The following is a 21,401-nucleotide window of genomic DNA, read 5'->3' on the forward strand; positions in this document are numbered from 1 at the left end:
AGTTCTATGAACCACATCCATTGCGACTGGATATTGAAAATTACATCACAAAATGTTCGTTTTTAGAAGTGAAGTATAATTTCTATGATAATTCTGGAAAAGAACATTTGTCATTTCATTCTTGTCTCACAGAGAAAAAGAGAACACTATTCATTATTCTTTTTTGCCATAAGGAGTGATCCATTGTCTCTACGGTCATGAATGTTATAAAATGTATGCAAGAAGATGCATAGCTATGTCTTACACAATTTTTACTTGTTTGTCGTAATTAACTCTTGTGGCTTTATAAGATCTTTTGCTACATGTTAATATTACCTCCTGTCTACTATTCTACTCAGTGTTATTGTCTCGTGAACAGAGCGTACGTTTGCATTTGTTTGGGAGCAAACAGTAAAATGGACATGCTTCGAGAGAAGTTAGAAAAGAAACTTAATTTGTCATCTTGTAAAAGGGAATGTAAAATTTCATCAAAAATTTGTGTTAAGTATCATACCACATTGACCGTAATCTTTATTTCATTTCGGTGGCTTGTTTTCCAGAGAAAATTTTGGTACAAATCCAGACCATGCTCGAAATTCCTTAACAAACTGTGGCATAAGGCAGCCAGAATATGGAGACAGAAGAATACATTACATGAATACACGTAAGAGAGGTAAGAAAAAAAATTATCCTCTGTAATACAGAAGTAAAACAGTACATTTCTTACAACTCATATAATGTGTTGGAGGAAATTCTCATGAGAATACTGTGTAATGTTAAATTAATAGAGTTCACACTATTAATCAAACAATGGAAAATCAGGGCTGGAGTAACAATAATTTGATATTTGTATGTTGGCCCTTTAAGGGTTCTAAATGGCACCATGGTAACTTACCTGGCAGCATGGTCTACCTTATTTTTATTCATGTCAAGAACTTATTTTCTAATGAATAAAAAAAGAATGGTAGTGGTGAATATGTACACGAGAAGAGAAAAGGTAACAATTATAAATGTTGGTAGGTTTCTATGAAATAGGCAAGTAGTAGAATTTAGATTGAGATTTATTTTAAATGATGAAGACTGATACAGAAAGCGAGGGAAGAACTGAAAACAGCAAAAAAAAGTAATGACCATTTAAACTAGGTTTGGCTTCTCAAGGATCCAAGGGAATTATACACTAAAGTAGCTACATTATCTAGCATCTGTATTGGCATATCTGCCTCTGCAACCAAGCACTGATAACCTCACCACTGGGCACCTGGAAACTGCTTCCTCTGCAACCAAGTAATCAGTGCAGTTGACTCTCTTGTGGAGGACCCAAGTTCAATTCCTGATATTGCCAGAGATTTTTTGTTGGTGGGGGGACTGGAAGGAAGTACACTCAGGCTCAAGATGTCAATTGAGGAAATGCTTGAATGAGATGTAGTGGCTACGAGCTCTAGAAATTTGACAATGGCCAGGAGAGCATGGTGCTGGCCCCACGCCTCTCCTTACCACATCTGCATAACACCACATGGCAAAGGATGACATGGCCATCAGTCGACCTCATGTGGGCCACATGTTGGCAGACTGTTCTGTGTTCTAAATATGAGAATGACAGTAAGAATAAGATGTCAATCACTGCAGCTTGTTGTAGAATATGCAAAGTGTAAAAATTTTCTGGAGTGATTTTGATTTAAGTTTATCAAAACTGAGCTTCCAGTGTGTCTGAAGAGGGAAGTTTACAGTCAGTGTGCATTACCAGCTTTTATTTTATTTTATTGCAGTGAGACATTGACCTTTTATATAAAAACCAATGAAAAACTTTGGAGAGATGCATATTGGGAATTATTAGGAGAGATAAAAAACAAATTCATCGCATCTGTAGTGCAGTAGTTGCTCATTTGTTTAGTTTTGAAAACAACTGTCCATTCGTTTAGTAAGCCAGTCAGGCAGGCTCCAGCTCTGGGCTGTTAAACATCTACAGAGTGGCAAGTTAAATGTTTGTCATTTCTTGTGTTTTCCATGTAGCATATTTATTAAATTTCTTGCGTGTTTCTCTGTTTAAGAGGGTTAATCTTGCATTTTTGTAAGTGTAAATTGACTCAGTCTGTAGTGCAACAGTTGCTCAGTGAACAGCCAGCTACATAGCTTTTTAATGCATCAGCATCCATTGTTGACACATCAGGAGGGTAGCAAGTTGCATATCTAGGATTGTATGCTTTTATAGTTCACTTCTTACAGTTAATCTTGCTAGGATGGATAGGATCTGTTCATGCTGTGTGCAGATGCAGGAGGAGCTGGCCGCAGCTTGCGAACAGCTGAATGTGCTGTTGACTATGGTCAGTCACCTTCAGGCTGCTGCGTCGTGGTGTAGCGGTGGCGGAGAATCTTGCGTGTTGCACGGGACACCTCAGGTGTCACTTGTTTTGCCCACAGACTTTGCTTCCGAGGCACCTCCTAGTGCACCTTTGGTCGGTCCGCCCTCACAGAAGGGTGAGTGGTGGGTGGTGACGCATTCGCGCCGCTCAAGGCAGAGGGCCAGCGTGGAGACTGGCACCTGGCCTTGCCCATTCACCCTGTGAGAAGATAGATGGCCACTCCTTCAGCAGGGTCCGAGCAGGCACACAGGGGAGAGGGGAGGGTTCACTAGTTACTGGGAGCCCCAATGTTAGGCACATTATGGAGCACCTTAGGCAGATCGCGTTAAGGGCTGGAAAGAAAGCCAATGTGCGCTCGGTATGTCTGCTGGTGAGGGGGGAGGGGCATTGTCTGCGATGTGGAGGCAGCCATAACTGTGACTTTCGAGTGTGCAGCGTGCAGTCATCTGCATGTTGTGGCTCACCTCAGCACTGCCAATGCTTATCGCTTGGGTTCTAAGGTGATCGTCAGTTCAGATTGTCAGTTTGCACAGGTGGCTGGCAGAGGTAATGAAGACTGCTGGCTTGCCCATGGGGTGAAAGCAGAGCCCTCAGTTTGCAACATCGTTTCCAGAGTTGACTGGGGTCCTGTGTTTTGGAACTGAGCGGAGGGTCTCAACCAAAGGCTTCGTTGACTCAGTGATGGTTTTGGCTGCAGATTTCTAGACCTGTGTTATCATGTAGGTATTTGTAGGACTTAGTTTTATAGGTCAGGGGTGCACTACACAAAGGAAGCAGCTGCTCAGGTAGCAGGATGTAGATGTAGAGTACTTGAGGAGTGCACATAAAGGTTTTTTTAGGCTAGGTGGTAGTTTGAGGTGCTCTGATGAACTCTCGCCAGTCAGTTCACAGCAAGGGAAGTCAAACGGTGTTCAGAATAAAGACACTTTGACTGTCACAGATTTATCAGTAAACTGTCGAAGTATTCGTAATAAAGTTCCCGAATTTACTGCTCTCCAGGCAAGCTCTCGCACTAAAATTATTCTGGGGACTGAGAGCTGGCTGAAATGCGAGGTGTAAGGCTCTGAGATATTTAGTGAGTTGTGGAACATATATCAGAAAGACAGATTAGAGACCATAGCAGGGGGAGTGTTCATTGCAGTTGACAAAAATATTCTGTCTATTGAGGTAGATGTTGAGTGTGAAGTTATGTGGTCTTGTATACCAGATGTAGTTGAAACTAAGTTAATTGTTGTATTTTTTTTACCGGCCACCCAATTCTGCTGTGACAGTTCTAGAGTCATTCAAAGAGAGTCTGCAGTCAATAGTGTGTAAATACCCAGGTATTGCAATACTATTTGGAGGTGGCTTTAACTTGCCGAGTATAGACTGGGACATCTATGGATTCATTGGGGGGGGGTTACAGACAGACAGTCATGCGAAATACTTTTGAACACGTTTTCTGAAAATTGTCATGAACAGCTAGCTCGGCAGCCCACACACAATGAATATCTTAGACCTTGTAGCTACAAATAGGCCAGACCTTTTTGACATTGTCAGTATAGAAACGGGGATTAGCGATCATGATGTCACTATAACAATTATGATTATGAAAGTTTATAAATTGCTCAAGAAGGCAAGGAGAGTGTTTCTGCTAGATAGAGCAGATAAGCAGTTATTAACACTTCACTCAGATAGTGAATTTGCATCACTTAGTTCCAGTAAGATGGATGTAGAGGAATTATGGCCAAAGTTTAAGCATATAGTAAATTGTGGTCTGGAGAGTTACATGCCTAGTAAGTCGATAAAGGATGGAAACAACCCACCAGGATTTAATAACAAAATTTTGCAGATGCTGAGGAAGTAGAGGTTGTTGCCCTCTCAGTTCAAAAGCGAATACATAAATGACGACAAGCAAAGGTTAGTAGGGATTCATATGTCTGTGAAAAGATCTGTGTGCGAAGCTTACAAGAAGCTTACAACTACCACCATCACACCGAAGCAAAATATCTGGCAGATAACCCGAGAAAATTCTTGTCATATGTGAAATCACTAAGCAGCTCTAAGGCTTCTATTCAGTCGCTTGTTGACCAGTCTGGTGTGGCAGTTGAAGATGATAAAATGAAAACCGAAGTTTTAAGTTTCACATTCAAGAAATCATTCACACAGGAATACAAAATTCTGTCATTTGATCATCAGACAGATTCCCTTATGGACGATACAGTAATCAGGGTGTATATGACCCAGGAAAACCAGGAGATTTGGGAGAAACCCGGGGAAAACCCAGGAATTTTTCAGAATTCTGGGAATTTTTCATTGTTTTAGTTTTCAGTTAAATTTTTGTAAGACCCAATACTTTAACAAAGAATATTACTGTATCCTGCATTAGGAATCTGGATATACAAATGTGCACTTTGAGTATGCATTTTAACTGTACACATTTTAGTTAGTATTGCTTTGAAATTTCGATGCTCTTGGAGTATGTCTGGTGTCTTATTTCTTTCATGACATAATGTAAGATCTTTTCATGTTTTTACACGCACGAACATATAGGCTTCCTACGTCATTGTAGCTGCGCACGCAGGGTTGCACCTGTTATCTGGCGACTGCTGAAACAAACCCATTTGTAACAGGTCACAGGAAAATATTGCGAATAGTGGTTTGAAAAGCGTTACTTTCAAAGTAAATTTACTTTTACGCAAATTGAACTATGTGTGAGAATGTACGGTGAATTTCTTAAATCACAGAGAGTGTGACTCTCATTTAAAAATCAACTCTTTGATGACAAGTCATTTATATGAATTTCGGGGCCAAAAGATCAGACATTTATATGCTGTTATTAAAAACTTTCCTAGCATGTTTGTGTGATACATCTTAAAGTGTAACACGCGCAAAAACGATCAGCATTATATGTGAAAGTTTAGCTTCTCTTGCAGCTTATTAACCTTAGAGACCAATATTATATGTGAAAGCTTTGCTTTTCTTGTAGCAACACTATGAATATTAATTTAAAACATTAACTTTTCCTGTTAGTGTGTTCGCACTACTCAACAGTGATGTTGCTATTGGCTGACTACATCACGTGTCGTATGCTCTGAATATCTGCTGTCATCGATGACGAGATCACGTGATGTGAGCTATGATTGGCTTACAAAAGTGGATCGCAATCTCGATTTCAATGCTTCAGAAAGTAACATGCAGATTTTGGTGGAATTTGAATTTATACTTTTGTAATACGAAAATATGCAGTGTACAGGTTGCTGCACGTCAAAGATCGTTCCAAAATTTGTTTTTTCCCTGATTTTCATTTTCTAAAGTGCTTGGAAATTCTACACCCGTGTATAAAAAGGGTTGACAAGTTTTACAGTTCCGAGGTAAAATATACTGTCACTTAACCCTAGTGTGTTTTCAGCTGGGAGAAAGTGTATTTTTAACCAGGAAATCTAGGAGAAATCCGGGAATTTTTTTTCTTTGTCCACGAATACACCCAGAATAAGCGGACCTGGTGTAGAGAAACAACTTAAAGATTTGAAAGCAAATAAATCACCAGGTCTGAATGGAATTCCACTTCAATTTTACAGAGAGTACTTTCAAGCATTGGCACTTTACCTAACTTGGATTTATTGTGAATCTTTCACCCAGCACAGAGTCCCAAGTGACTGGAAAAGAGTGCAGGTGACTTCACTATACAATAAAGGTAAAAGATTGGACTGGCAAAATTACAGATCAATATCACTAACTGCTGTTTGCTAGAATCCTTGATCATATCTCAGTTTGAAAAATAAAGCATGGTTTTAGAAAATATTGCTCATGCGAAACTCAGCTTGCCCTTTTTCTCACCCAATATACTGATAACTGTGGGTGAAGGGCAACAGGCAGATTCCATTTTTCTATATTCCCAGAAAGCTTTTGACATGGTGCTGCATTGCAGGCTGTTAACGAAGGTATGAGCATATGGAATAAGTTCACTGATATGTGAGTGGCTCGAGGACTTCTTAAATAATAAAACCCAGTATGTTGTCTTTGACAGTGAGTGTTCATCAGGGACAAGGGTATCATCAGAGTGCCCCAGGGAACTGTGATAGGATCACTGTTGTTCTCTATATCCATAAATGATTTGACAGACAGGGTGAGCAGCAATCTGCAGTTGTTTGCTGATGACGCTGTGGTGTACGGTAAGGTGTCAAAGTTGAGTGACTGTAGGAAGATGCAAGATGACTTAGACAAAATTTCCAGTTGTTGTGATGAATGGCAGCTAATCGTAAATGTGGAAAAATGTAAGTTAATGTGGATGAGTAGGAAGATCAAACCTGTAATGCTCTGATATAGTATTACTAGTGTCCTGCTTGACACAGTCACATTGTTTAAATATCTGTGCATAACATTGCTAAGTGATATGAGGTGGAACGAGTATGTGAGAACTGTAATAGGGAAGGCAAATGATCAACTTCGGTTTATTGGGATAATTTTAAGAAAAACTGGTTCACCTGTAAATGAGACTACTTATAGGATGCTGGTTCGATGTATTCTTGAGTACTGCTCGAATGCTTGTGATCTGTACCAGGTCAGATTGAGGGAAGACATTGAAGCAATTCAGAGGTGGGCTGCTAGATTTTTTACCAGTAGGTTCGAACAACATGGAAGTGTTACGGAGATGCTTCAGGAACTATAATGGGAGTCCCTGGAGGGAAGGCAACATTCTTTTTGAGAAACACCAATGAGAAAATTTAGAGAACTGACATTTGAAGCTAACTGCTGAAATATTCTACTGCTGCAAACATACATTGCATGTAAGGACCACCAAGATGAGATACAAGAAATTAGGGTTCATACGGAGGCATACAAACAACCGTTTTTCTACATTTTTGGAAGGTGACTATCTACAACCATCAAGTAATGTATAAAATGCATGTTTGGCCATCAGCTGCTTTTATTATAAACCCAAACCCATATCTTCACGGTAAGGGTTTAGATGGTTTAAGCCACCATATTACATTTGTCATTACTCAAATGACTGAAACCGGTTGATATTTGGGTTTAAAATAAAAGCAGCTGATGGTCAAACATGCATTTTATACAGTCATTTTTCCTTCGCTCTATTTGCATGTGGAGCCAGAGGCGAAATTACAAGTAGTTGTACAGGGTACCCTCCGCCGCACACTGTACTGTGGCTTGTGGAGTATCGATGTAGATGTAGGAATGTAACAGACTGAGGTTGCAGATGTAATTATGACAATAATTAAAGTCAAATGTAGGTGGGGACATGTAGTCAGGTGAACAGATGGCAGGTGAACCAAGGAAGTTATTTGTTGGATTTTAAGACGGTAGCCTAAAATACGGGTAAATGACAGCAAAAAAAAAAAAGTTTATTTATAGACAGAGGCTGTAAAGCTTGGAAGAGAGTAGGAGAAATCTGTATCCAACAGGGAATATCAAATGGCTGCTGCTTATGATGATGATGATGATGATGATGATGATGATGATGATGGTTATGGTTGTGGTGGTGGTGGTGGTGGTGGTGGTGATGATGATGGTGATGAATATATTATAAAATTTCCTAATTGAAAGTAACAATCTGTACAGTTGAGCTGCAGTGCCACTTCAATTTAGCTCGCTGGGCATCAAGCCTGATGATCTAGTGATAAAGCACACGTCGGGAAACTTGAGGTTGCAGGATCAAATCCTGGTCAAACCACAAAAAATTTTTTGTTTATCTTCTCTTTTCAATGCTGTGGAGATTTTCAGGGATGGAAAACAGTCAGCAAAATCAGTAAAAGTCAGCATTTTTCAGATTTGTCAGTTGTCAGTTTTGGTTTGTAAAGCCAGTTTTATAGAATTGCTTTTTTAAAAAAATGTTTGTGTGATTTGTGGCTGGTAAAGTAATATTTTATGTGGCAGATGGAGTGAAAAATGCCGTTGAGAAGGGTCCAATTTATAACTGTGTTAACAACATTGTACACCTAAGTTGATCTCTATTTTCAGAATGTTTTCTAAGTGCAAAAAGATTAAATCTCGGTAAACTTTCCTCTCCAGATATAGTATTTCAGTTTGGGGAAAGAGTTGTGTGTGTGCATATATGAGGTGAGTGAGAAAAGTAAAGAGATTGACAACACTGCGAGCGATCTGGCAATGCCATGGTGTTCTACTTGTGTAGACCGATGTGTTCATTCCTTCCAGATGCTCAGTTTCAGTTTCAGCTCTACAGCTGTCGTGATTTTTGAGAGTGCCGTCAGTGAAATTATGTTTTTGTCATATGTTATGAAAATTGAACACCAGAATTTAGAACAATTCTATGCTATTAAATATTGTGTTACACTCAGGGAATCCATGAGCGTGACCTTTGTAAAGTTGAAACAGGTATATGGGAAACATTTCTTATCAAAAGCACAAGTTTTTTTCTGCCACAAATCATTTCTGGGAGACTGAAAACACATTGAAGATGAACCTTTTTCAGGGGGCCTTTGACTTCAAAAACTATGAAAACATTGAACATGTGCATGCTCTTGTGAGAACAGACTGATGTTTAACAATAAAGATAATACATGACCAGTTAAACATAAAAACTTTCACCGCACATAAAATTTTGATTGAGGTTTTGCTCATACAAAAACGTTGTTCTAAAATGGTTCACAATTGAAGAAATTTGTGCACTGATCTTCTTCAGAGGATTGCCAATGACCACAAATGGTTCAGTCATGTGATCACAGGTGATGAATTATGAATTTATTTAGTGCACTCCTGAGACAAGAGGCAAAGTGAGGAGTGGCACACTATCGCCTTGACCAGAAAAAGCTCGAATGGGCAAATTAAAGATCAAAACACTGCTGACTTGGTTTTTTGACAATAGGTGAAGAATTTGTTCCTCCAGGACAAACTGTCAACCTATTTTTTTACAAAGATGTACTTGAAAGGCTCAGGAAAATGATGAATTGAGTGAAACCAGACATTGTAGAAAAGTGAATGCTGCATCATGACAATGCCCCATGTCGCAAGGCCACTTCCATCACAGAATTTTTCACCTCAAAAGGCATTCCTGTTGTTCCCCAGCCCCCTATTCACCTAATCTGAGTCCTTGTAATTTTGTTCTTTTCTTGAAATTGAAAAGGTCGTAAAATAATGTCATTTTGGGACTCCAGAGAACATTCAAAAGAACATGACCAACATGTTAAAGGCCCTACCAATTGTCCCCTCTCAGCACTTCTACCAAGACTGAGAATGATGACTTCATCAGTATATAACTGCTGAAGGGAACTACTTTGAAGGGAACAATATTGTTGTTTGAAAAAATAGAGAAATTAAAACTTCGGTGGATAAAAAATCAGTCTCATTTCTGTTCTCACAAACCTCATATGCGAACAATGCCTCTACCCGTCCTATGTTTTTTTATATTCTGTGCCTTTGTACTGTATTTCATATAATTTTTATTATTACTTTCTCGTACTTTAGTATGAGTAAGATTGTAATTGTGAAAAAATTCAAATTTGAGATTTTAATGAAAATACATGATTTCACCATTTTTGAAGGGTCTGTCTGTCTTTCCATCTGTTAGTGTGTCTGTCTGTAATTTGTGTACAATATTGACAGCTCCAAGTATTAACATAGTACTATGAAACATTCCCCTCTTGAATTTGTAGTACAAGAGAAAGACTGAGATATTACTATTATGAAACCTTTTCCCAGTATGTCAAGGCAAATAAAATACAGATTATTATGCAAGTCTGTGATGGATGACGGGCTGAGAGAAACGTTCAAAGATGGCAAACCTGAGCAAAAAAACGTAGATAAATGAAATTAATTATTATTTTTGAAAGATGTAAATTATGGAGTCATGTAATTATTAGGTTACTGTCTATTAATATTAAGCCATAGAAATGACTGCTGATGCCATTGTTCAGAGGTAATTAAGCAGCATACCTGATTATTATGTAAAAAATATATGAAAGGAATGAAAAGAAATGATTGGCTACTCAGCTTTAGGGTGGTTCTGATTAGTGATATTGGATAGGTAATGAGAGAACATGTAATGTGTTCGGTCGTTCTACCCTCGAACAATTCATCACCAGTCATTTCTTTATGGCCTCTAAATATTCATACAAAGTTATGGTTATTATCATAGGAAATTATCAGGTCTGATACCATAATTAAATTCTGCTTACACATTCCAAAATAATTTTAATTATAAGATGTATTTTTACATAGTTATGAAGTTACAAAGGGGGCAATGTATATATGTATTTCATGGTTACTTTATACAACATTATACAGCCCCCTTGTATGCATGGAATTATGAGATGAACAGAACTGACTTATGCATTCAACCAATTAGTAACTAGTATTTTGGACCATTTGAAATAGTTTGCAGGAGAACTTTACTTTTTGATGAAGGAATCAAGTAAGACAATCCAACAACAAATTACTTTCACGAATGCTTTCATTTTCTTTAGTGATCCAATAGATTTTCAGTGATTTTGTTTTTCATTGCTGTATCAATAAATTATCTGCCATTGTTGCCAAGTTTACTTTTTATCTAGCACTGGATGAGAATTTTGATATAGTTACGCACAGTTGTGTTTACGTACATTTCATTTAATTACATCTCTCCTCATTTGCGTGCAGCTGACAGGAAAAAGCCCCAAAAAACTGTGGGCAAGGGATAAAATCTCTATTGTTTTAATTACCATAAAATTTTTTATTTAAATATGGAATATTTAGTGAAGTTACTGTTGCATGAAACAGATAAAATTTCATATTTGACTGATTTACTTTGTACCATGTTAGTAAATGTATTAATTGTGAGATAAATAAATAAATAAATATGTAAAAATGTAGTTATGCTGTGGTAGTGTACGTGCTGTGGTACTGTTAGATCTTTCATAATATGTGAAGCTAAAATTGGACATGCTTAGAAACTTCAGAATTATGTGATGTTAATCAACATTAATGTTCATTCTTTAAAATTCCATTCTGTATAAACACAGTGTAGATTTGTGGTGATCAGATTGGCATCACAATGTGGCTGAGATCATGCAATGATGGTTCACGACATGTGGTTGGAGACCTTTGTTGTCTTATGAGGCGTCCGCCCCCTGCCAGCTGGTGGACAGGAACAGATGTCTGCCTCTTGCATCAGGGTTGGCATGGTGTCTCTAGGTCGTACCTCTTCTTACAGTTCATCGTCGGTATATATAAAACAAATTAAGCACAGCATCAGAGAGACAAAATCACATTTGTTAAACGCTATGGGGTCCTAAAGAGAGTTTTGACTTGTACATTTGTCTCATTAGAAGTGTCATATAGTTTATATATGGTTATTATTATGCATTGGATTTGTGCAGTGAGAACTCACGTTTCTCACACTGTTACTGATCTGCTCTACATATGGCTTCCACAAACAGTCACTGTTAGCCTGTTGCATATAGTTCAGCTCTCAGCAAACTGTGTTTACAAAAGTGTCCACCACAAACACACGTTGAACGTTCTTGTAGGACACAGGAAATTTGTATATTCATTATGCAAGCACAATCACATGTGGCAACAATAGTGGCCGTGTTAAACACTGTTGCTGACTACCATTATGACAGACATGTTTTGGTGCAACACCAGTTTTTGAAGCCACATAAGATTAAAATGTTCATGGATACTTCATGCTATTACTTCCATATCGTGTCACAGCAGAGGTGAGTACAAATTCACGCAGGGGCTACTTAAGTATTTCATTCCCATGGATTGTGAAACTTGTTATAGTGCTAAAACTATTTACATGTTTAATATTTTTCTCAGTTTTAAAAGTATAACTACATATACAAGATTTTTATATTCGCTTACTATTTGACCATGTTCATAGTTACTTGGTTCAGTAGCCTGATGTGTGTGTATGAATTGTCTTCCATATCATAAAATCATGTTTTTCGTCGTACAGGAGACCATTGTCCTACACTTACATGAGCCTATGAACGAGTTGAAAAGACCAAAACAGTAAAGTGGGCAAGAAATTGCCCACTGCACATGCGAATAAAAATTGTGTATCCAAAGATGTATAAAGAGAAATTTTGACTAACTTCGAGATTGAGAAATCATCGCGATAAGCACCTCATAGACAAATCCATAGACTAATACTATGAGCTTGCATCATTTACATATGAAAATTCACAAAGAAATTCTGTATTACTAGGTTCTTAACAGAGCTGAACCATTACATACAAACTAATAAAATGAAACACAAGCCATAAATATTTACATATTTGTATCCTGCTAGCATAGCTACTGCTTTGTATTTACATGCTCTTTGTGTTGCTTTTCACCCATACTGTGTGTCTTCAGAGCAAAATTGTCATTTTATTGTTCATATTCTAGTGTTCATTCATGTACTACATCTGTCATAGATCACTATTCTCAAATTATTGAACATGAATGCTAAGCTTTCTGTGACACATTTACAGTTTATGGCTCTACACGTCATTGCCTAGTTAGTCCATGGAGAAAGAAATTATTTCTGCAATTGCAAAGTATGTGTTTAAATTTCAGTCAGTATTTATACAAATATATTTGCATATCATTAGCAAAACTGCATATCCTTCTTCGACTTTTGAGACTTAAACAAAGTATCTACAGTTTATACTTAATTACAAAAGCTCTTTCATGTTACAAGAAGTGTTCTTCAGATTTGTAGTGTAGATGAACTGTGTTTATGTACAGGTACTAAATATTGCTCGTGTTTCACACCTTGCTATGAAACAAGTGCCATACTTATACTATCTTTGCTTTAATCAGTACACTATGTGGTGACTTTGCACACATATCCAGAATAAAAAAACACTTATTTTTGTGCAGTTTTACACCTCAACTAAAACATATTACATACAGATTCATTGTAGAGAATAATCTTTCTAGACCGAATACCCTTTGAGATCCTCCTGGTGATAGCATTTTTTTATTTTATTTGAAGAAGGATAAGTTACCAGTTCCACACGTGTAATTATCTTTCCTTTTTTATTGTCTCCCTTAAGGCCTAGGGAATGGAATAGGTTACATGACAATACATCTGATGGGGGACTCCTCCATGTATTAAAGCAATATTATGAAAAAGGATAGTCACTACTCACCATACAGTGGAAATGCTGAGTCGCAGATAGGCACAACAAAAGGACTGTCACAAAATGAGCTTTTGCCGAACAAGGCCTTTGTCAAAAAAAAAAAGATCACACACACACAAACGCAACTCACACACAGTCTCTGGCAGCTGAAGCTGTAGCCTTATGCGAGAAGCTATTTATATATTTACATAGCAGGTTGGCTAGTTCAGCTAGGTTGTATGCATGATTCGAAATCTCCACAAAACTCTTCTCGAATACTGGCGTCTTCACTGTATCATAGCATGTGAAGCTGTTCATGCTGGCTATTTCTTCCATTCCATCCCTGTCATCAGGGACCGTAATGAGGTTGGTGTTAGACATGCGGGCATTGTTGGAGGGCCGTTCCTTGGACACCTCTATAACTCATATCAAGTGCTTCTGTGAGATTGGCAACCAATTAGGTGGAGGCCCCATGTTTTTATAGGTACAACAGGGCCATTGTTATTATTATAATTATTCTGCAGCATGCGCAAAAAATCTAGCTGTCACTAGCTAGAATACTGTGGTTTCCATCTACCATTGTTTATGTTATTGTGAAGGCCATTGCATCTGAGAGTAAAATGATGTCCATTATTTTGATTTTGTTGTCTCCTGACTTTGTGCAATGCTGTCTATTTTGGAGTATGTTTCCATGATACAACACTGCACTGTTGCCACACTGCCCTGCTAAATGCACTTGGTTGTTGTTGCAGCCGGAGGCTGCCCTCCACCATTGCCGTTGCAACTCATAGGGTCTTCCTGGATTAGATCTATGAAATCCAAGATGGATAAGAAATTTTCCAAGTCATTGTCCAGCACATGAAAGAGTTTTTCATGTAATGGTGTGGGCAGTTTACTAGGTGTTCATCCCAATAACGTGTTTTGCAACATAAGGCCCAGAGCACTTTCAAAGACTTTGCTGTTTCAGATTTCCTGAGCACATGTTGATCAATACTTTGTGATGAAAGTCTTTTCAGAGTCATAATATGTTGTACAAGTTTATGCTGCAATGGTTGCCCATAAAGCAGCATCTCCCTGAATGTGAGAAGTGAGAAATAGAATTTTCTGTCTCTCATTCCAAGACTGTAGTAGTAATCCTCAGAAATCTTTTATAAACACAATTGGGTAAGGATCTTGTGTGAAAACCTGAAACTGTTGGTGTTTTAAGAGGCTTTCCTCTAGTAAAATGGTTGTCAGAGTTGGACGAGCCCCACCAATTTGGTTGAGTAGTGGGCAATATAGACTAGCCGGCCTCGATACATCTCTGTGAAAATGATTACACTGAGTTATGTTTACATACAAGTCATGATCAGTTGTTGGTGTTGGATACATCATGTCTGGTACTCTTTATGGTAATGACTCAGGACACATGTCAGTGACGTGTGTGTTTACACTATCGTGTCAGTCCAGTAATTCACTGTTTAACATCTTTTTAATTTGTGACAAGTTGACTTGGACATTTTTGCCCACAGCTCCTGCTACAAGTGATGCCTGAGCAGCTATAGACTGCACAGCAACACATAATTCAGTATCGAGTTTTGTATTGACTAAGATATCCTTCTCCCCTAACCAGCAATTGAAATCATCCACCAATTCTGTACTGTGAATCTCTCACTAATTTTCAATTCTTGGCTAATGGTTAATTCATTCAGCTGCTTTGTAAGTTGAGTGACATTTCCCTGCAGTGTATCGTGCGCAATTTTTAGCATGCCGTCATTGTCCAGTAACTTTTTTCTGTTTCAGGTATTCCCTGATAAGCATATTTTAAAGCTACCGTTTTGGTACAGATCACATCAAATTTTTCAGTAATCTAATAGGTTTGCTGCTTTGCAAACTATTCAAAATTGATCTTTAATTGTTCTTTTGCAATACGATCAAAATCAGTCCTCACGTGTTGTGAGTATTCCCTGGAAACACACTCAAGAGTTGAGTTAATCTGTTTTGCTTGGTGTTGAAACAGTTTATAAAAACTGGCCGTTAATGGTTTACACTCCTGTTGTGTGACTCACTCAAGAGCCATATTTATTTGTTCTGCTTGTTTCTCTCCAAGACATTGGAAATTATCATTCATCAACATTTTGAGCTCTGCTCTGCATGGATTGTGAGTAGCACCCTTTTGCAGAATTTTTTCTGTTTATTCAGATTGCATGTTTTTATCATCTTGTGCAGTATGTAAATCTACATCAGGCGTTGTTGGATTGACTACATTGTTCCCATCAACATTTGAACTATTTTCAACATTTTCTAAATCTTCCAGCTTCATAACTTTTCCGATTTTGTTGCACTACAGAATGACAGATTTTTCTAAAACACATCACTGCACAGCATATATAAATATTTTGTTACGCAGGTGCCCAGAAAAGCTAAATTAAGACACAATAAAATGATGGATGCCTCTAATTCAAACATAAGACAGACAATCTCCATCCATCTTGTTCGCAAACACCTTAAAAGTGGCCATGTTGCTTTGACTCCCAGTGTTACCATAATGAATTCCACACGTACTAATATTCGTAGTTAAAAAATCTGCAATAATTGTGACAGATGTTAACCATGAGCTGCTTATGACATTGTAAGAAAATTTTAGCAATTTAAAAAATGTAAATGTGGATCAGTGGTGCTCTTACCTGATTATGTCGTCGTAATGTATAGGCAAACAAACACACACACACACACACACACACACACACACACACACACACACACACACACACACACAAAGAAATGCTATAATTTGGATAAATTCTTCCTTTTACAATTTTTCGCCACAGTTTTTGTTTACATCAATGGCTTCTATCCACATAGTTACATGCAAAAGAAAAGAACACATATAGACATATATAATACAGTTCTTCATTTATTGCACCCCATGTTAGTGCCATTGAAATGTTTGCCTCTTGAATTTATATAACAAGAGAAAGACCTGGGATATTACTATTATGAAAACTTTTCCCAGAATATCATGGCAAATAGAAACTGATTATTATGCTACTCCATGACAGACGAGCGAAACATACTGGCATAATGGCATACTTAAAAAAAGAAAGATAAATGAAATTAATGATTATTGTTAAAACATGTAAGTTATATATTCTTGTAATTATCAGACTGCCATCTATTAATATCAAGCCATTGAAGCACCTGTCGATGTCATTGTTTGAAGGTTATTGCCCAACCAATCTAACATGATTCTCAAGTAAATAAATATACATATGGAATGAAAAGAAATGATTGGCCACACAATCTGAGGTTGGTTCTACTTAGTGGTTCTACTTAGCAGTATTGAACAGCTAACGAGAAAACACGTGATATGTTCTGTTATTCTATCTGTGAACAATTTGTCACCAGTCCTGACCTCTAAATGTTCATTGAAAGTTATTGTTATTTTCCTGGGACATTATCAGGTGTGATACCATAATTAAATTCCACTTACACATTTACAAAAAAATCTTGTATTTCATTTATAGATATGGTACGTAGAGACATGTGCTTACTCTACAACAGCCAGACAAATGAAGACACCACAGAATGGCGAGAAGAAATTAAATGCCATATCATTTGTTTTACAGCAAAAGATACACAGAGTTCATTTCCATTTGGCCTCTTTAACAAAAATCTTTGACCAAACATTTTTATTAGAATGTTATTATAAGATATATTTTTCCATATTTGTCTTCTGACTGACGATCACAATAACATTTTTACGTAGTTATGAAGTTACATGGGGACATTGTTTATTTGTATTTCATGGCTAGTGTATATAACATTATAAAGTCCAAAAATGGCCAAATTGAGTTATGTTCACCAGTATTGTGACATCAATCTTTTTCTCCTCCATAAAAATCATATCCCTAGCTGCGCAATCTGTAGCAGCAATAGCAGTCTTCAGAATATTGTAAGTCATCTAAGGAATTTATTCACTGATGAAAACAATCACAGTTTATGTTGCAGTGTTTTTCGTAGGAGAATGGTAACTCAATTGACATCATAACTGCAGTTATGACATTTGTGCAGGGAAAGTTTACTGTTTACAAGTGCACGATGTTTATCATTTATTTGGGAGCATTGTCATTCAAGGTAGCTTGTAGCTAATAATATCTATGCTGATTATAGATGTGCTCATCAGTACAAGTATAACCAGTGATTTCGCATAGAACAAGAATTAGTATGGAGCTGTGTGAATGGATTTTGATTTCGCTGCTTTTATAATTGGTGTCAGTAATTAAGCTCTTCACTAATTGTGTAATCAAGTCAAACATTGAAAATAATGAGCAAGGTTCTCAACCTAATGAATGCTGTTGAACGTAAGTACTAATTTTCTCTTGTATCAACAATGATAAAGAACAAAATTTTGTATAGAGAATTGGAAACCTGAAAAGAGCCCTGAAATTCTGTAGATAGTAGTAAATACTCATTTTGTATACAGATTAAGAATATTTTTCATAATTTGTTGGCTGCATAGTTCTATTTAGCACCAAAAATAATAATGTGTGTTGTCGCAGCAATAATTATTATTTGAAGCCACCCATTTCTTTCTACAGGAGACCGAACTGTAAATGACAGGGAATCGTCTCCTCCTGAAGCTGGAGGCTGTAATACCTGGTCTCCAAAAGAACACCCGAATAGTAGCACAGATTTAGTGTCAAAAGGCAAGCTTGTTTATGTACTTTATGTGCATTATTGTATCAACATAATACCAATTCTTAGTTTTGTCGTACCAACTGATCTAAGGCCTGGTCTACATGTAACGTTTTGTGGTCAGTCTTACCTGATCATGCCAGATTAGTCAAATAAAACGTTACATGTGAATTGAAGTTTCACAGTCTTGCATGAACTGAATCAAGTTTGCCAAAGTTGCAAAAGACTGATGGGCTGGAGCTTTGTGTATATGAAAGATTGCTGACAAGTCTGTGCATGTTGACGCATGTCAGTCTTATTGCTCGAACTTAGATCTGCTGCCAGCCCACTCTTGGTGATGCTAGTGGTTCCAACTGTTATTTTAGTGCGTGCAGTAGCGAAAGAAAATGGCAGACTTATGGCACTGGACTCTCAGTATTTTCATGGAGTTCATAGAGCTGCATCATAGTTTTCCTTGCCTTGGGCAAGTAAAATCTGAGGTTTACAGAACCGAGAGAAGAAAAACCAGGCATACGCCACTTTAATTAATAATACAAGGAAGGGGATTGTAAAGCAGCAAAAGGACTGCTCACCAAAAAGATCAATTCATTTGGAACAGTTTACTGCAAACAGAATGCAAAAATGGAAGTGTCCATGTGATCTAGAGCTGGAACAGAATAAATTTGGAAATATTCTATGTGCTACTTTGATTTATTTCCCTTCTTGCATGTTGAAGACCAGCACCCAAGAAGATCATGGTCAAACATGTAAGACCATTCATTCTAACAATGAATTTGATGCTTATGGAAAATATGTAGCACATAAATTAAATTATATGATCTTACAGAGAACCAACATGCACTTGCGAGAAAGCTGATTAATGATGATACTTTCTTAAGCTGACCTGGAAGCATTAACAAAAGACTTTGCAGTTGTTAACTGTGCTGGTTCTTCCAGGGCACTGAGTGTAATTCAAGACAATTTTGCTTATAATTATCAGGAAAATCTCCCCAGTAGCATCAAAGTTTCCCACAACCCAGTCATACAGTACAGGTAGTTACATAATAAATATATGTAATTCCTCAAGCTTACCAAGAATTTCTAAATATTAATTGCTAACACTAAATGGTAATTTTGGGAATGATACATAAAATTGTACAGATCCTAATTTATGAATACAATATTTTCTGCAAATTCTAGCTCCAGCCAGTCACTAAAACCCTTAATGTTGCTGCAAGTCTCTTGTGGCAGCTGATAGTTACTCCCATGTCATTGTCTTCCTTTTCAATTTCTGGAGTTACAAGCTTTAACAGTTTACAGTACGTTTCTGTGTCCACACATAAGTAATCATTCCAGTCGCCTGGTTCCTGCTGTAGTTCTCGGATAAGATCCATGTAGGAGAATGTCCCTCTCCTCAACAACCAATTCCAGGACGACCTGAACAACATGTAGACTTTGTTTTCATGTTCAGTTTAAGGGTAGCTTCTGCAACATTCTTCAATACTATAACTGTTTTCCTCCATGATGATTTCGGAATGACTGAGCGAAAGACTGATCAAAAAACTGAGTGAATTAGCTGCACGATTTGTGTCAGTCTAGTCGTCAGTCTTGTATGATCATGTGAGACTGACTATAAAACATTATGTGTAGACCTGGCTTTAGAGAAGCTTTGTTTTTGTACAGTTGAACTGGTGACAACAGGAAAATGGGCAAAAATTATTGATTCCTCACATTCTGAGAATAGTGGTGACTCTGTTACCGAGCCTGATTTTTATTGTCACAACAGCTGACGGTTTATCAAGCAGCAATGATGAGAAGGAGCAAAAGAGAATGCAGTTGAAAGCGAAACATAAGAAAGACAAGGGTGGAAGTTTTTGTAGCACATGTATTTTGGGAAACAATGTAATTTAAGCATTTCATTTTAACAGTACACATTTTTATTGCAGGAGAGAACTCCTTACAAACTGATGGGCAGCCCTTAAGTGGTTCTCCATCCACCTCCACAGTGGAACATAATGCAACACGCTCCTCCCCAGACTATGTTAAAACACAGCAATGCTCAAGTAATGAAAGGAAGAGCCCTGAAAGAGGTAGGAATCCTTCCTCCTGTATAGTAAATAGAGTGAAGGAATCCCTCAACAGAGGTTTGGCACATAAAGACCAACAAAATTACAGAAATCCAAGCTAGATTAACGAAGCCTGGATGTGATCCCAGCTTCTGCCAACTGAAATGGCGTGATAAGTTTACCCAAGAAAACAGGCAGGGTATTTTTGAACAGTTTTGGCAGATAGGAGATCATAGCAGACAGTGAGAATTCATCTTTCGACATGTGATAAATGTTAGTAGGAAAAAGATCTGAAATGTGACTGAATCAAGAAGAAACATTTCAGGACTTTATTCTCTAACACTTGATGGGAATAAGATTAACGTATGTCAGAAAATGTTTCTGCATACCCTCTGTATTACAGGTATATGGGTGAGGACTGCCATAAAAAAACTGGGGGCAGATAGTGTTTTGTCATTTGATGTGAGAGTAAAGCATTCCAAAAGGGGGGAATACACTACAACCTGAAATGTAAACAACTTTCCTTTTGTAGAGTCACATTACACAAGGAGAGAAATTACCCAAAAATACCTTGACACCGAACTGAGCATTGCAGAGATGCATAGAATGTACCAAGAATGGATCAAGGAAAGTGTGTATGTCTCCTTGAAACATGGCACATTATGGCAATGCACTGATGTATTCAACCAAGAACATAATTTGTCTTTCTTTTGGCCTAAAAAGAATTTGTGTGACCTGTGCGAACTTTACACTAGTTCTTCTGGAGAAGAGAAAGCAAAGTTGGCAAACAAATATGCCTTCCACAGAAGCTATTGTCAGGGAACTCAAAGAAGAAGCCAAAATTACTGCAATCTCAGTCAAATCCATTATCATTGCAGTGCAGCATTGGATACTCCTCAGTTTGATGTAAACCTGTCTTACTACAAATGGAAACATTTCATCTTCAGTTTAATAGTATACAACATGGGGAACAAGAGAGGGCACTGTTACATTTGGCATAAGGCCATTGCCCATTGTGGTCCAAATGAAATAGCCAGCTGTCTTTACCATTTGTTACAGATGCACACCAGTAAATGTAACAAAACATTCAGACTCTTATTTGGATAGCTGTGGAGAGCAAAATAGGAACAGATTTCTGTTTTCTATGTTTGTCATTACATTACTAAAGTTGAAATATCAATCACACATCACTTTCTAGATAAGGGGCACTCCCAGAATGAAGGTGACTGAGTGCATGCCCTGATCGAAAGACGAACCAATCTGTGCACATTCTGGATCAGTAAGTCACT

The 21,401-nt window shown here is 37.6% G+C and overlaps 1 protein-coding gene across 3 annotated transcripts in view; it reads left to right on the forward strand.

Moving 5' to 3' along the window:
• LOC126251577 (ribonuclease 3) overlaps positions 1-21,401 on the forward strand; it is a 271,056-nt gene that overhangs the window by 60,140 nt on the left and 189,515 nt on the right. For 2 of the 3 annotated variants that reach the window (XM_049952103.1, XM_049952104.1), the window contains exons 12-13: positions 540-652; positions 19,993-20,136. In XM_049952103.1, coding sequence (XP_049808060.1) covers positions 540-652; positions 19,993-20,136 — 257 coding nt within the window. The remainder of the gene's footprint in view (positions 1-539; positions 653-19,992; positions 20,137-21,401) is intronic. The other variant, XM_049952105.1, reaches the window with a different exon arrangement.

Source organism: Schistocerca nitens, chromosome 4 (assembly GCF_023898315.1).
Source record: "Schistocerca nitens isolate TAMUIC-IGC-003100 chromosome 4, iqSchNite1.1, whole genome shotgun sequence".
NCBI lineage: Eukaryota > Metazoa > Arthropoda > Insecta > Orthoptera > Acrididae > Schistocerca > Schistocerca nitens.